This window comes from Cervus canadensis, chromosome 13, assembly GCF_019320065.1.
Source record: "Cervus canadensis isolate Bull #8, Minnesota chromosome 13, ASM1932006v1, whole genome shotgun sequence".
NCBI lineage: Eukaryota > Metazoa > Chordata > Mammalia > Artiodactyla > Cervidae > Cervus > Cervus canadensis.
Genome location: NC_057398.1, coordinates 50,747,277 through 50,763,906, shown reverse-complemented (window position 1 = coordinate 50,763,906; position 16,630 = coordinate 50,747,277). Strand labels below are relative to the sequence as shown.

Sequence of the window (16,630 nt, the reverse complement as noted above, 5' to 3'; positions counted from 1 at the left end):
AGCTAAATATAACTATATATTATATATAACTAATATAAACTAATATAACTATAAACTAATATAAACTATAAACTAATATAACTATAAATAGGTTATTATTTTTTATATTATATATTTTTATAAATATATTTTATAATACATTATTATATATTATAAACAAATAATAAACTAATATAACTATAAATAACTATGTTATTATTTATAAATAAATAATAAATCTTCATTATTTAAAACCTTTGCTTGGAAGTTTCTGACATTTCATAGACATTTGCTAATCGAACTATTTCTTCACAGATAATTTACTTATGTAGAGTTTTACCTTTCCATATCTATATATATTAATATATCCTGTAAGCCAACACAAAGTTTCATTATATGAATATAGGTAGGAAGGAAATTTGCTATTTGCTTAGGGTTGCTGATGCTACTCCCACTGCTGTTTCCTCTGACTTCTGGTTTTGTCATGAATGGTTTCCTGGTTTTCTTCCATTACACTAGTGCAACTTGCCAGCCCTTGTAAGGGCTCCCTAGCCTTTGGCATGAGGTTCCTAAAGTGAGTTGATTAAAAAATACTGTGCCCAAACCTTGCATTCACAAATCCTCTAACCCGGCCCTGACCTTGGCTTACTATTTGGAAGATTTATTAAGGAAGCCAAAAATGCTTTGTAATATTTACCTATTTTGCAAATTCACATTTTACTGGATCCTCTTAACTTTGCAGATTTATTGTTTTGATGTCAAAATTTCCTAAAACTAGGTGATCTATTTTCTAATTTAAGATCTAGAAATACCAAAGACAGTATAGAATTATAGTCCTTTGGCCCATGAATATTATAGGTGTAGTTTTAAGACAGTTTTACAGGCTGACCAAAGGAATGAAACATGAATAAAAATAATAAAAAGAATTCTTCATAATAATTATTTTTGAAAATATTATAGGAAAATCCGTATTAGAAGTGGTATAGAACAATGGCTGGTAAATGTAGAGAAAACCATGTTTGATCTGGTAAAAAAGTAAGTACAATTTTCAAATCCTAAGATTATATGTATATGCATACATGTTTTTAAGCTTGTTTAATTATCTACTAATATAAGTGGGCAGTATCCAGAGAAATATATGGAGTAAAGTCTTTTATGAAATGGGTTTTGATAGAACACAGTGGCACATGACTAAATGGAAAACACTCATTTTTGCAATGTAAATGTCAGTTTTAGTGTGTACTCATGGACAACATTTGGACAGTCTTGTGTACTTTGAAATTCATAAGTTTCTGAAGACTGGCCAGGACCAGAACTGATATCCATCTCTGCCTGCTTTCAAAAAACGTAGTGCCCAGGAACCCTGTGGTTGCAGCCCACTTCAGTACTCTGCACTTCTGTCCCACTTTTGCTTCCTAAGATTGCTTATTTGCTTTAGTTTTTTTAATGCTCTCCTTTTTATATTTCTATCATTGCGATCTGTTTTAAAGAAAGAGCCTCAGGGTGTGAATTTTTAAAACTAATTTGACTAGATCAGTCTTTTGCATTTCTAATTATTTACTCCTAAAACTGTTCAAATGCATCTGATGGGGGAGTTCCTCATGTCTCAATGCAGAAAGAATTTGGTGAGAGGCAAAGTGATAGATGGAGCCTCCCGGGAAGAATACACCAGCAATGCTGGAGACAGTTTGATCCCCGAGTCAGGAAGATCCCCTGGAGAAGAAAATAGCAACACATTGTCCAGTATTCTTGCCTGAAAAATCCCATAGATAGAGGAGCCTGGTGGGCTAAAGGCCATGGAATCGCAAGAGTCAGACACTAAACAATTAAACCACAATAACAAAGTGAGAGATAAGAAATGACTTACTAGAATAGCTTGCTTGTGAGGCTTACAAGCTGGTGAGCAAGAGGGTGCCTCCCTTGAGAGGCTATAGTTTTATAATCAAAGGAAAAGTGGAGAGAGGGAAAAGACCACCTTCCTTCTCATTCTTGACTAGAAATCACATTGCTGTCATCAGCTCCTCCTTTTCATCAGATGGGGGAGTTTTCTTGTCCCTTCATGGACAAACTGGGACCATCATGGCACTACTCAAATCAGCAGAAGGACAGTATATACTAAAAATGGTAAATCATCTCATATTTTAGTATAATGTCATATTTTCCATTAGTACATGAGAGGAGCATGTCCTAGGAACCATTAACTTACTGAACTCACTGGGCAGGATGTGGGTCTCATGCCATCATTGTTTAATAGTTTGGGGGAATATCTCATGCTTTCTTGGCATAGTTTCATTGCTAAGCAAGCCTGCTTCACTTTGTAGTTAAGTAAACCTGCTTTCTTGAGTGATCATTAACTTCAGGGGTCTCACATACTTTTTTATTTACTCACAATCCTCTAGAGGAATTAACTATTTAATTGACTTCCCTGGTGGCTCAGATGGTAACCTTGTTTCTAATTTTATTGGAAAAGCTTCTAATGTTTCACCATTTATGATACTTAGGTTTCTGGAATATACCCTATATCAAAGTCAAGTACTTTATTCTATTCCATGTTTTCAGAGTTTTTTAATAAATAAGGATGTTTAATTATATCAAGGACTTCCCAGGTGGCTCAGTGGCAAAGAATCCACCTTGCCTGGGAAATTCCATGGACAGAGGAGCCTGGCAGACCACCCACCACCCATTGGGTTGCAAAGTGTCAGGCATGACTTAGCGACTAAACAACAAGAACAGCAATTACATCAGATATGTTATGAATCTACTGAGAAACTCACATGCACTTTGGCCTTTAATTTGTGGATGTCATGAATTATATGAATAAATTTCCTTATGTTTAACTTTCCTTGATTTTTTAATTTATTTATTGGCTCTTTATTTCCTAAGATGAATGCATGCACACTAAGTCGCTCCACTTGTGTCCGAGTCTGTGCGACCCTAGGGACAGCAGCCCACCAGCCTCCTCTGCCCACAGGATTTTCTAGGCAAGAGTATTGGAGTGGGTTGCCATTTCCTTCTCCATTTCCTAAGAAAGCTAGCTTAAAATATTTCCTACTTTTTGTGGATTCATCAATTTCTTTTGTGTTTTTAATATCTATCATGTATTTTGACGCTGTGTTGTTATACATAATCTTTGTAGAGTGTTCTTTTAGTCAAATATCAGTATTTATACCAGTTAGTAGTTTTTATTTAATACTAATAATGCTGTACTTGTTTCCATAATCACAAACATTTATATCACAATGTTGTTTTTAACATTTCTATGTCATGTAAATATTTCTTGAATGAAGAATGGATTTTAATTCTTGCTTATATTTTGTTTTACTTTCTACCAATACTAAAGTACTTTTCAGTGTTGGTTAGTATGTATGCCCAAAAGATCCATTCTCTGCCTTTTTTTTTTTTTTGTCTTATGTCCACCTGGGATGCTCATGTCCATGATGCTCATATCCATGGACTCCTTACCCTCTAGCTTCCAGCTGGGTAGGGCAAATGTGAAACTCTCTGTTTCTCTTACTACAGTTTTGACAGAATCTAAGTTTCTTTACCTAAAGTTACAGCTTTTGACAAATGGCCCTTCTCTAAAGTCCCCAACCCTCACCAGTTTCCAGTAATATTGTTCTCCTTACTTGTTCAATCCTTTGATGATAACGATGACCCCCATTTGCTAAACTGTGATACTTCACTAGCCCTGCTGGTTCCTTTAACTCTGCCCTCATCCTCTGCAGAGTGTACCTTCATTAAACTCTCTTCAAGTAATCTTTCGAATGTGCTGTTTCCTGCTGACTGATATGCTGCCTTTCAGCAGTTATTTTTATTATCAACACATTTGGACTCCTGCTTGCCATCCTGTTGTTTTCTAATTGGACTTTTGGTTTGGGGTTTTCTTTTCACTTACTATTGTTAGACTGAGTTTCTTAATCTCTTTTATTGTAGCTGTGCTACAGTTGCACTTTTTTTTCCTAGTGAATACTCAATATTTTAATATACTTAGTGAAGCATTTTAATCAAATTCTATAGTATCTCTGATTTTTCCCCAAAGAGCATGAGTCAATTCATAATTCCCTCTCATCATCTTGTAATTATTTAGGATTTTATTCCAGATTGCTCTTAGTTCTCTATTTATAGGTCAGTAATTGTCCATGCTTGGGCTTCCCTGGTGGCTCAGATGGTAAAGAATCCACTTCCTGGGTTGGGAAGATCCCTTGGAGAAGGAAATGCAACCCACTCCATTATTCTTTCCTGGAGAATCCCATGGACAGAGGAGCCTGGTAGGCTCCTCTGGGGAGCCAAGAGTTGGACATGACTGAATGACTAACACTTTCAATTATCCATGCTTAGCACATTTGTGGCTTGTTTTGTTTTCATTTACTTCCTCATTTTTGTTTTTCTATTGGTAAGGATTTCTGCTCTTTTTCTTGTTATTAATTTCTCTAAAATGTTTCACCATTGTTGGTTGTCTGTTCATATTTATACAGGCAAGTCCCTCTTCTCCTATAAACAAATATTAGTTTCTAATTACAAATATTAGTTCCTAATATCTGTACCTATCTGACTGTAGGTATTGCTTGACAAGCAGAATGTACAGGACCTAGTCTGTGAGTAGCTTCTCTTTGAATGTATGGAGGTTGCTTTTCATTTCTGCTGGCAGTCACAAGCTACCCATGACACTTTACTGCCACTCTAGTTCCAGCACTGTTTCATTATCTTGTTTCTTATGGAAAAATGCCAATGTCAGCTTTCTTTGTTTCCTTCCTTCCTCTCTTTACTCCCTTCTCCTCCTTTCTTTCTTTCCTACAGTCTTTTAAAATGTGTGGAGTTATTTCAGGCTTCACTCTGCTTCTCTGTCCATCCCCAAACCTAGGAGAACTCCACCAAGCACTTCTCTGGGCTTTCATTCTGAGTGGCTAGCAGCAGCTCAGGATGGGGGAATGGGGAATTGGAGGAGGCAGAGGCCCATTCATTTCCCTATTGAGAAAGCCCTCTCTTAATTAATTTTCCTAAAGATTCGTCCTGGGCTCCCTCCTGCATTTGTTCAATCTCAATATTTTTTCCATCTGCTAGAAAATTTTCAAGTTTTTGATGCACTGGAGTATACTTTCTTGTTTTCCAACTCTTTATATGTATAATTTTTCATGTATTTTCTCTCATTTGAAGGAATATGGTTTAGAATGAAGATAGGACTGTTTAGTTAGAAATGTCAATCCACTTTCTCCTGATAGATTTTTTAAAAATCAGAATAAATATTTCCAAAACTATGGAGGAAATAAATTATACTGCACTTGTGTGTATATTCATATAAATATAAACTTGGAAAAAATAAATATCAAAATAAAAAGCAAAGAACTAACAAAACCCAAGCTAAAGATCATAAATATTAATGTAAGTCTGTTTATTAACTGAGATCAAAATAAAAATGTAGCTAGATGCTGTTTGGGAGATACAGCAATGCAATAAGTTACGAAAGAAACAGTAAAGATAGTTAATGAAACAGTGAAAATAAGGCCATTGAATTAAATAAAAGATTTTAATTGGTGAAAGGTGCATTTCCCACTGATATTACTTTGAAATAATTAAGAAGTTATAATAAATATACTTCTCAGCAGCAAAGATAAGAAAATAATAAAAATAGACACCATTTGTAATGCAGCAAACATTTAAAGAATAGTCATTTTAAATATTCTAATGTTGATAATTTTTTTAAATGAAGTCATTTAAGCATTACAAGAAAATAATTTAGGGTTGAGAATTTCTAAGGCATGATGTCAGAAATAAAGCACAAGATTGAAGAATTTCACCATATAAAAACTTTGAAGTTCTGTATGAAAAAAGAAACTCACCATAGCAATAATAAAACACGTACTCTTGGCACATAATAAGTGTGGTGTTAAATTCAAAGGTGGGGATATTTTTCATAATTATATTTTCTTCATTATTTTAAAAAATTATTTTATTTTATTTTTTGTTGATTTTTTTTGTTTTTTTAAATTTCTCTTTTGCTAATCTTTTTTTTCTTTTTTAATTAACTTATTTACTATTTTACTTTACAGTATTATATTGGTTTTGCCATACATTAACTTGAATCCTCCATGGGTGTTATTTTAATTGGAGGTTAATTATTTTACAATATTGTAGTGGTTTTTGCTATACATTGACATGAATCAGCCATGGGTGTACATGTGTCCTTCATCCTGAACACCTCCTCACCTTCCTCCCCATCCTATCACTCAGGGCCGTCCCAGTGCACCAGCCCTTTGCACCCTGTCTCATGCATCAAATCTGAACCGGCGATCTATTTCACATATGGTAATATACATGTTTCAATGCTATTCTCTCAAATCATCCCACCCTCGCCTTCTCCCACAGAGTCCAAAAGTCTGTTCTTTACATCTGTGTCTCTTTTGCTGTCTCGCATATAGGGTCATCGTTACCATCTTTCTAAATGCCATATATATGCATCAATATACTAGGTTGGTGTTTTCTTTCTGACTTACTTCACTCTGTATAATAGGCTCCAGTTTCATCCACCTCATTAGAACTGATTCAAATACATTCTTTTTAATAGTTGAATAATATTCCATTGTGTATATGTACCACAGCTTTCTTATCCATTCATCTGCCGATGGACATCTAGGTTGCTTCCATGTCCTGGCTATTGTAAACAGTGCTGTGATGAACACTGGGGTACGCGTGTCTCTTTCAATTCTGGTTTCTTTGGTGTGTATGCCCAGCAGTGGGATTGCTGGGTCCTATGGCAGTTCTATTTTCAGTTGTTAAAGGAGTCTCCACACTGTTCTCCACAGTGGCTGTACTAGTTTGCATTCCCACCAACAGTGTGAGAGGGTTCCCTTTAATCCACACCCTCTCCAGCATTTATTGTTTGTAGACTTTCTGATAGCAGTCATTCTGACTGGCATGAGATGGCACCTCATTGTGGTTTTGATTTGCATTTCTCTGGTAATGAGTGATGTTGAGCATCTTTTCATGTATTTGTTAGCCATCTGTATGTCTTCTTTGAAGAAGTGTCTGTTTAGTTCTTTGGCCCATTCTCTGATTGGGTCGTTTATTTTTCTGGAATTGAGCTGCATGAGCTGCTTGTATATTTTTGAGATTAATTCTTTGTCAGTTGTTTCAATTGCTATTATTTTCTCCCATTTTGAAGGCTGTCTTTTCACCTTGCTTATAGTTTCCTTCATTGTGCAAAAGCTTTTAAGCTTAATTAGGTCTCATTTGTTTATTTTTGCTTTTATTTCCATTACTCTGGGAGGTGGGTCATAGAGGATCCTGCTGTGATTTATGTCAGAGAGTGTTTTGCCTGTTTTCCTCTAGGAGTTTTATACTTTCTTGTCTTACATTTAGATCTTTAATTCATTTTGAGTTTATTTTTGTGTATGGTGTTAGAAAGTGTTCTAGTTTCATTCTTTTGCAAGTGCTTGATCAGTTTTCCCACACCACTTGTTAAAGAGATTGTCCCTTCTCCATTGTATATTTTTGCCTCCTTTGTCAAAGATAAGGTGTCCATAGGTGCATGGATTTATCTCCGGGCTTTCTATTTTGTTCCATCTATCTATATTTCTGTCTTTGTGTCAGTTCTATCCTGTCTTGATGACTGTAGCTTTGTAGTATAGTCTGAAGTCAGGCAGATTAATTCCTCCACTTCCATTCTTCTTTCTCAATATTGCTTTGGCTATTCAAGGTTTTTTATATTTCCATACAAATTGTGAAATTATTTGTTCTAGTTCTGTGAAAAATTACTGTTGGTAGCTTGATAGGGATTGCATTGAATCTATAGATTGCTTTGGATAGTATACTCATTTTCACTATATTGATTCTTCCAATCCATGAACATGGTATATTTCTCCATCTATTTGTGTCCTCTTTGATTTCTTTCATCAGTGTTTTATAGTTTTCTATATATAGGTCTTTTGTTTCTTTAAGTAGATTTATTCCTAAGTATTTTATTCTTTTCGTTGCAAGGGTGAATTGAATTGTTTCCTTAGTTTCTCTTTCTGTTTCCTCATTGTTAGTGTATAGGAATACAAGGGATTTCTGTGTGTTAATTTTATATCCTGTAACTTTGCTATATTCATTGATTAACTCTACTAATTTTCTGGTGGTGTCTTTAGGGTTTTCTATGTAGAAGATCATGTCATCTGCAAGCGGTGCGAGTTTTAATTCTTCTTTTCCAATCTGGATTCCTTTTATTTCTTTTTCTTCTCTGATTGCTGCAGCTAAAACTTCCAAAACTATGTTGAATAGTAGTGGTGAGAATGGGCACCCTTGTCTTGTTCCTGACTTTAGGCGAAATGCTTTCAATTTTTCACCATTGAGGATAATGTTTGCCGTGGGTATATCATATATGGCTTTTATTATGTTGAGGTATGTTCCTTTTATGCCTGCTTTCTGGAGGGTTTTTATCATAAATTGGGTTTAATTTTGTCAAAGGCTTTCTCTGCATCTATTGAGATAATCATATGGTTTTTATCTTTCAATTTGTTAATGTGATGTATCACATTAATTGATTATGCAAATACTGAAGAATCCTTGCATCCCTGGGATAAAGCCCACTTGGTCATGATGTATGATCTTTTACATCATGTAAAAGATGTTGTTGGATTCTGTTTGCTAGAATTTTGTTGAGGATTTTTGCATCTGTGTTCATCAGTGATATTGGCTTGTAGTTTTCTTTTTTTGTGGCATCTTTGCCTGGTTTTGGTATTAGGGTGATGGTGGCCTCATAGAATGAGTTTGGAAGTTTACCTTCCTCTGAAATTTTCTGGAAGAGTTTGAGTAGGATAGGTGTTAGCTCTGCTCTAAATTTTTGGTGGAATTCACCTGTGAAGCCGTCTGGTCCTGGGCTTTTGTTTGGAAAATTTTTTATTACAGTTTCGATTTCCATGGTTGTGATATGTCTGTTAAGATTTTCTAATTCCTCCTGGTTCAGTTTTGGAAGGTTATACTTTTCCAAGAATTTGTCCATTTCTTCCAAGTTGTCCATTTTATTGGCATATAGTTGCTGATAGTAGTCTCTTATGATCCTTTGCATTTCTGTGTTGTCTGTTGTGACTTCTCCATTTTCATTTCTAATTTTGTTGATTTGATTCTTCTCCCTTCTTTTCTTGATGAGTCTGCCTAATGGTTTGTCTATTTTATTTATCTTCTCAAAGAACCAGCTTTTAGTTTTGTTGGTTTTTGCTAGTCTCCTTTGTTTCTATTTCATTTATTTCTGCCCTAATTTTTATGATTTCTTTCCTTCTACTAACCCTGGGGTTCTTCATTTCTTCTTTTTCTATTTGCATTAGGTGTAAAGCTATGTTATTTATTTGACTATTCTCCTGTTTCTTGAGGTAAGCTTGTATTGCAATGAACCTTCCCCTTAGCACTGCTTTTACTAAACCCCATAGGTTTTGGATTGTTGTGTTTTCATTTTCATTTGTTTCTATGTGCATTTTGATTTCTTTTTTATTTCTTCTGTGATATGTTGGTTATTCAGAAGTGTGTTGTTTAGTCTGCATATGTTTGTATTTTTAATATTGTTTTTCCTGTAGTTGACATCTAATCTTACCACATTGTGACCAGAAAAGATGCTTGAAATGATTTCAGTTTTTTTTAATTTACCAAGGCTAGATTTATGGCCCAGGATGTGATCTATCCTGGAGAATGTTCCCTGTGCACTTGAGAAAAAGGTGAAATTCATTTTGGGGGGGTGAAATGTCCTATAGATATCAATTAGGTCTAACTGGTTCATTGTATCATTTAAGTTTCTGTTTCTGTTTCCTTGCTAATTATCCGTTGGGTTGTTCTAGGTGTGAGTGGGGTATTAAAGTCTCCCACTATCATTGTGTTACTGTTAATTTCCCCTTTCATACTTGTTAGCATTTGCCTTACATACTGTGGTGCTCCTATGTTGGGTGCATATATATTTATAATTGTTATATCTTCTTCTTGCATTGATCCTTTGATCATTATGTAGTGTCCTTCTTTGTCTCTTTTCATGACCTTTATTTCAAAGTCTATTTTATCTGATGTGAGTATTGCTACTCCTGCTTTCTTTTGGTCTCCATTTTCATGAAATATCTTTTTCCAGCCCTTCACTTTCAGTCTTGTATGTGTCCCTTGTTTTGAGGTGGGTCTCTTGTAGACTGCATATATAGGGGTTTTGTTTTTGTATTCATTCAACCAGTCTTTGTCTTTTGGTTGGGGCATTCAACCCATTTACATTTAAGGTATTTATTGATAAGTATGATCCCATTGCCATTTACTTTGTTGTTTTGGATTTGAATTTATAAACCTTTTCTGTGTTTCCTGTCTAGAGAAAATCCTTTAGCATTTTTTGAAGAGCTGGTTTGGTGGTGCTGAATTCTCTCAGCTTTTGCTTGTCTGTAAAGCTTTTGATTTCTCCTTCATATTTGAATGAGATCCTTGCTGGGTATAGTAATCTGGGTTGTAGGTTTTTCTCTTTCATCACTTTAAGTATGTCCTGCCATTCCCTTCTGGCCTGAAGAGTTTCTGTTTAAAGATCAGCTGTTATCCTTATGTGAATCCCCTTGTGTGTTATTTGTTGCTTTCCCCTTGCTGCTTTTAATATTTGTTCTTTGTGTTTGATCTTTGTTAGTTTGATTAATATGTGTCTTGGGGTGTTTCACCTTGGGTTTATCCTGTTTTGGACTCTCTGGGTTTCTTGGACTTGGGTGACTATTTCCTTCCCCATTTTAAGGAAGTTTTCAACTATTATCTCCTCGAGTATTTTCTCATGCCCTTTCTTTTTGTCTTCTTCCGGGACTCCTATGATTCGAATGTTGGGGCATTTAACCTTGTCCAAGAGGTCTCTGAGGTTGTCCTCAAATTTTTTTTAATTCTTTTTTCTTTTTTCCTCTCTGCTTCATTTATTTCCACTATTCTATCTTTCACCTCACTTATACTCTCTTCTGCCTCAGTTAATCTACTGTTGGTTCCCTCCAGAGTGCTTTTGATTTCAGTTATTGCATTATTCATTATTGATTGACTCTTTTTTATTTCTTCTAGGTCCTTGTTAAAGATTTCTTGCATCTACTCAATCCTTGTCTCTAGTCTATTTGTCTATAACTCCCATTTTGTTTTCAAAATTTTGGATCATCTTTACTATCATTATTCTGAATTCTTTTTCAGGTAGACTCCCTATCTCCTCCTCTTTTGTTTGGTTTGGTGGGCATTTATCATTTACCTGCTGAATATTTCTCTGCCTTTTCAGTTTGTTTAGATTGCTGTGTTTGGGGTGGCCTGTCTGTAGGCTGGACGTTTGTGGTTCCTCTTTATTGTGGAGGTTGCTCCCTGTGGGTGGGGTTGGACCGGTGACTTGTCAAGGTTTCCTGGTTAGGGAAGCTTGCGTCTGTCTTCTGGTGGGTGGAGCTGGATCTCTTCTCTCTGGAGTGCAATGAAGTGTCCAGTAGTGACTTTTGGGATGTCTATGAGTTTGGTGTGACTTAGGGAAACCTGTATTTTAATGCTCAGGGCTGTGTTCCTGCCTTGCTGGAGAATTAGTGTGGTATGTCTTTCTCTGGAACGTGTTGGCTCTTGGGTGGAGCTTGGTTTCAGTGTAGGTATGGAGGCTTTTGGATGAGCTCTTGTCAATTAATGTTCCCTGGAGTCCGGAGTTTTCTTGTGTTCTCAAGTTTTGAATTTAAGCCTACTGCCTCTGATTTTCAGTCTTATTCTTACAGTAGCCTCAAGATTTCTCCATCCATACAGCACAGATGACAAAATATCTAGGTTAATGGTGATAAGATTCTCCACAGTGAGGGACACCCAGAGAGGTTCACAGAGTTACATGAAGAAGAGAAGACTGAGGAGGGAGATAGGGGTGACCAGGAGGAGAAGAGGGGGAGTCAAAAGGAAAGAGACCACTCTAGCCAGTAATCAATTCCCTATATGCTCTCCACAGTCTGGAACACCCAGAGAGGTTCACAGAGTTACATAGAGAAGAGGGAGGGGGGAGATAGGGGTGACCAGGAGGAGAAGAGGGGGAGTCAAAAGGGTAGAGACCAATCTAGCCAGTAATCAGTTCCCTAAGTGTTCTCCACAGCCCAGAAGACCCAGAGAGATTCACAGATTTAAGTAGAGAAGAGAAGGGGGAGGGAGGAGATAAGAGGTGACCTGGGGGAGAAAAACAGGAGAGGGCAATCAAGCCAGTAATCACACCCCTAAGTAAAAATGGGTACTGAAGATTAGATTCTTAAAGGTACAAAATGGATAACAAATACCAAAAAGCAAAGATTAAAAATCTAGAGTAGAGGTTAGACTCTCAATAATACAGTATTAAAAATACAAAACAAAATCAATCACAAAACTTATAAAAAAAATATATATATGAAGTTCACTTTAAAAATAGGGTCTTTTTTGCAAGGTAATGGTAGGTTATAAAAATGAAAATTAAAGAAGTGATAAATAACTTAAAAATTAAAAAATGATAATAAAAATATATCTAGCAATTTCTCTGGAGCTGTTGTGGGCAGTGTGGGGTCAGTTCAGTTTCAGATAGTTCCTTGTTCCAGCTTATACTTCTTCTCAAGGTCTATATAGAAGACCTTCTCTATAGAGAAGACCCCTTCCAATGCTTAGTCAATGTTAACTACAGGGTTTTAATCTGTTGCACCTGTCACTTCCAGAGTGGTTCCCCCTTCTTTGTGTATTTTGGCTTCCTCTGTTTGCAAGTCTCTTCAGTGTCTAATTTCTGACCTGACACAAGGGGGCGAAGGTGATCACTTATTTAGGCTCCCTTGTTCAGCTGTGCTGTGGGGAGGGAGGAACCCTGCAAACAAACATCACTGGCGTGTGTGGGAGTGCTTACAGTGTATGGACCACACTGGGTTTGCCCCCACTCATAGTGGTGTGTGCTTTCCCAGCCTACACTGCTCAGGCTCTGCTGGGGTACTGTGCAAAGTGGGCCCTGCATTTTGTGCACGTCCCAGGTCTAAGCTGCTCCAGTTCAGGTTCTTGGGTACTCTGCAAATGCACAGACTTGGTTGGACATGTGTTTTGTGCCCTTCCCAGGTCCAAGCAGCTCAGGTGACCAGGTGCTTGGCACACACACTGTCCCAGGTGGACCGTGTGTCTTAATCACCTCCCCAGTCCCGGCACTCGGTTTCCCAAGTGCGCCACGAGAGCACTGTCACAGGTGTGCCGTGTGCCTCCTCTGGGGAGCTGATCTCAGGCTGTGACCCTCCTGGCAGATGTCAACCGTCCAGGATCCCAGGAAGACTTGGTTAGCAACTGGGAGCCTGCTCACAGTTTGGTGGAGGATGCTGTCTCTGGGACCAAGATTGCCCCTTGCCTTCCGGCTCTAGCTGTCACTCGCCTGCCTCTCTGCCTCTCTGCCTCTGGTAGGGGAAGGGGCCGGTCCGCAGCCAGCTAGCTCTCCTTTGGTATTTGCCCAATCCTTTGTTCTGTGAGTGGGTCAGGCTGCACCTTATGTTAGAGCTTTACACAGGAAAATTCTCTCTTTTTTTCTCTCTCTCTCTGGCTATCCCACAGTTTGGGTTGCTATCTCATGTTAGCTCCCTAAGATTGTCTTCAGGGCATTCAGGTCTGGTCCTTACCCTAAGCATGCAACCTGCGCCTTCCTGTCCAGTCCCAGCTAGCTGGTGGTGGACACAAGCATCTGAGCTACTTCTCCGCTGTCAGTTGTGGCTAGGCACCTATTTTATGGGGTTTTTTTTCTCCCATTTATGTTGCCCTCTGAGTTTCCAAAAGTCCCCACAGATCCACTGGTGAGAAGGTGTCCTGCTGTTTAGAAACTTCTCCTCCTTCATGACTCCCTCCCCAGAATGGGTCTACATCGCTAACTCTTTTGTCTCTCTTTTTGTCTTTTATATTTTGTCCTACCTCCTTTCGAAGAGAATGGGCTGCCTTTCTGGGTGCCTGGTGTCCTTTGCCAGCGTTCAGAAAGTTGTTTTATGGAAGTTGCTCAGCAGTCAAATGATCTTTTGATGAATTTGTGGGGGAGAAAGTTGTTCTCCCTGTCCTATTCTTCCACCATCTTAGGACCGCCCTCCCCTCTTCATTACTGTTAAAAGCTAAATTATAATTACTTTTTAAAGTTAAATGTAGGACTTTACTGTTAAAAATCACCTGATCATTTCAGTCCAATATTCAATTTTGTTGAAATTATTTCAAATACTGTTTTTACCATTGATAGTATTAGAAATTCAAAGCTAATAGGTGTCATCTCCTAGTTAAATATAGTCCCAGGTGGCACTAGTGGTAAAGAACCTGCCTGCAAATGCAGGTAGACACGAGACACAGGTTAGATTCCTGGGTTGGGAACATCCTCTGGAGGAGGGCATTGCAACCCAGTCCAGTATTCTTGCCTGGAGAATCATATGGACAGAGGAGCCTGGTGGGCTATGGCCCATAGAGTCACAAAGGGTCAGACTGAAGCAACTTAACACACATGCACACCATCCCAGAAACTCAATGGTTTTATTGGAAATACGATATTAAAGAAGAATTTAAGGAATATGCATTATGCATGAATTAAAACTATTATCTCTGCTTTGTTATATACCTAAATTAGAACAGAAAAGTCAGAGAGCCTAAAGGAAAATTCCTCTGTTATCTTATCATGCTTAATCATTAAATGGCCACAATCAGTGATTAGATATAAATATTATAAAATTTTTTTGCTTATAGATTTATAAGTCAAGGAGTTGATGACTGGTACTACCAACAGTTTTCCCTATGGGTGCTGTCTCATCCAGGACAAGTGGTACTCACTGTGGTAAGTAAATACTTCTTTGATGTTACTGGTATATGTAACTCTGAACTGCATCAAAAAATAAAATGGAGAGATGGTTGACTCGATGGACAGATATCTGACAAAGTAAATATTAGCAAAATGTTTATTAAGGAACATAGGTGATAGGTATATGGGTATTCAGTTTATAATTTCTTCAACTTGTCCATGCTTTTAAAAATGTTCAGGATAAAATGTTGAAGGAATATAACTCATGAATTATTTTGTTGTTTGTTGTTCAGTCATGTCTGAATCTTTGTGACCCCATGGACTAGAGTCCAGCAGACTCCTCAGTCCTCCACTGTCTCCCCAGGTTTGCTCAAACTTGTCCATTGAGCAAGTGATGCTATCCAATCATCTCATCCTCTGTTGCCCCCTTCTCCTCCTGCCCTCAATCTTTCACAGTATTAGAGTCTTCTCCAATGAGTTGGCTTTTTGCATCAGATGGCCAAAATATTGGAGCTTCAACGTCAGCATCAGTACTTCCAATGAATATTCAGTGTTGATTTCCTTGTCTTTCTCTTGCCTGAATATTAATAAAGTACCCTCAGATCTTAAGTCAAGGACTTATTCCAGCTGTTGTTTATGAAGACAACAAAATTATAATTAATCAATATGCACATTTCTGCAGTTTACTAGGCATTCAAATAATCAAATCTGCTCTACTAAGAAAGGATCTTTCCCAAACCCCTGGTCCTCCAAACATGCTTAATAATTAGAAGCAGTCAGTAATCTGTTTCCAAAAATATTTTATGATAGATTTCAACTTCACTCACTGAACATATTTTTGTTTTCCCATGTCTGCCTTACCTACTGCAAATTTCCTATCCTGGTATGCAATTTACAACTTCCCTTCCTCTTGTAAACACTTCTACATATGTAACATAACTAGGAACTATCTCTGAGTGGACACCTGTTGGTATAATAAAGTGTTTACATGCAGTATCCACTAAGAGAATTTCAATATAGATTTAATCAAACTATAGTGGTTGAGAAGTCCTCTATGTTTAGCTAAATAAATAGATAAAATCTAGTTCATAGTCAGTTTTACCGTATGCAAACCTTCCCTCAGCCTACACTGAGGCAGCCTCAGAGGTGGTCTCAGCCCACTGGTTGCTCTCTCCTGAGGTTGTGAATCTTGAATAAATACCTCAGGTGTGACAGTACAGTGACTTTTGACAAGACTCTTCTGTGGCATGACCATGACTATGGTTCCTGATGCCTGGCCCAGATTCTTGCTTCTGCCCGCTTCCTAAGTCTCAGCTCTCACCTCCAGCTGATCTGCTATTAGAGGTCTACAACATGCTTTTGGGAAGTCAGAGTTAGTTTCTGTTGCATGCTGCCAAAACACTAATTGATACATTAAGTTTCCCATCTGGGTACACTTATCTTGCCCTGGAAAGAAAAAAACTCATCATTCTACATATTACCTCTATGCTAATTATTCTCATATTTATTTCTTCATAGCTCCTCTTGTATATTTCTTGAGAGTGCTAAGTCACTTCAGTTGTGTCTGACTCTTTTTAACCCCATGGACTGTAGCCTGCCAGGCTCCTCTGTCCATGGGGATTCTCCAGGCAGGAATACTGGAGTGGGTTGCCATGCCTTCCTCCAGGGGATCTTCCTGACCCAGGGTTAAAACCCACGTCTTTATGACTCCTGCATTGGCAGGCAGGTTCTTCACCTGGGAAGCCCATGTATTTCTTAAGCACTTCAAATTCAGCATATCCCAAATGAATCCATTGTGTCCCTTCACCTACAGCATGCTGTTCCTTCAGTAGGTATAATATCTTAGTGACTAGAATCACAATTCACCTAATTACAGGCCAGAAACCTATGAACCTCCTGACATATCTCCCTCCATTAAGTGCTAGGTCAATTTGA

General features: G+C 37.6%; 1 protein-coding gene across 1 annotated transcript in view; it reads left to right on the top strand.

Annotated features, from left to right (window-relative positions):
- DNAH14 (dynein axonemal heavy chain 14) overlaps window positions 1–16,630 on the top strand; it is a 394,377-nt gene that overhangs the window by 162,428 nt on the left and 215,319 nt on the right. Inside the window, exons 24-25 of the mRNA XM_043484666.1 lie at window positions 940–1,014; window positions 14,644–14,731. Coding sequence (XP_043340601.1) covers window positions 940–1,014; window positions 14,644–14,731 — 163 coding nt within the window. The remainder of the gene's footprint in view (window positions 1–939; window positions 1,015–14,643; window positions 14,732–16,630) is intronic.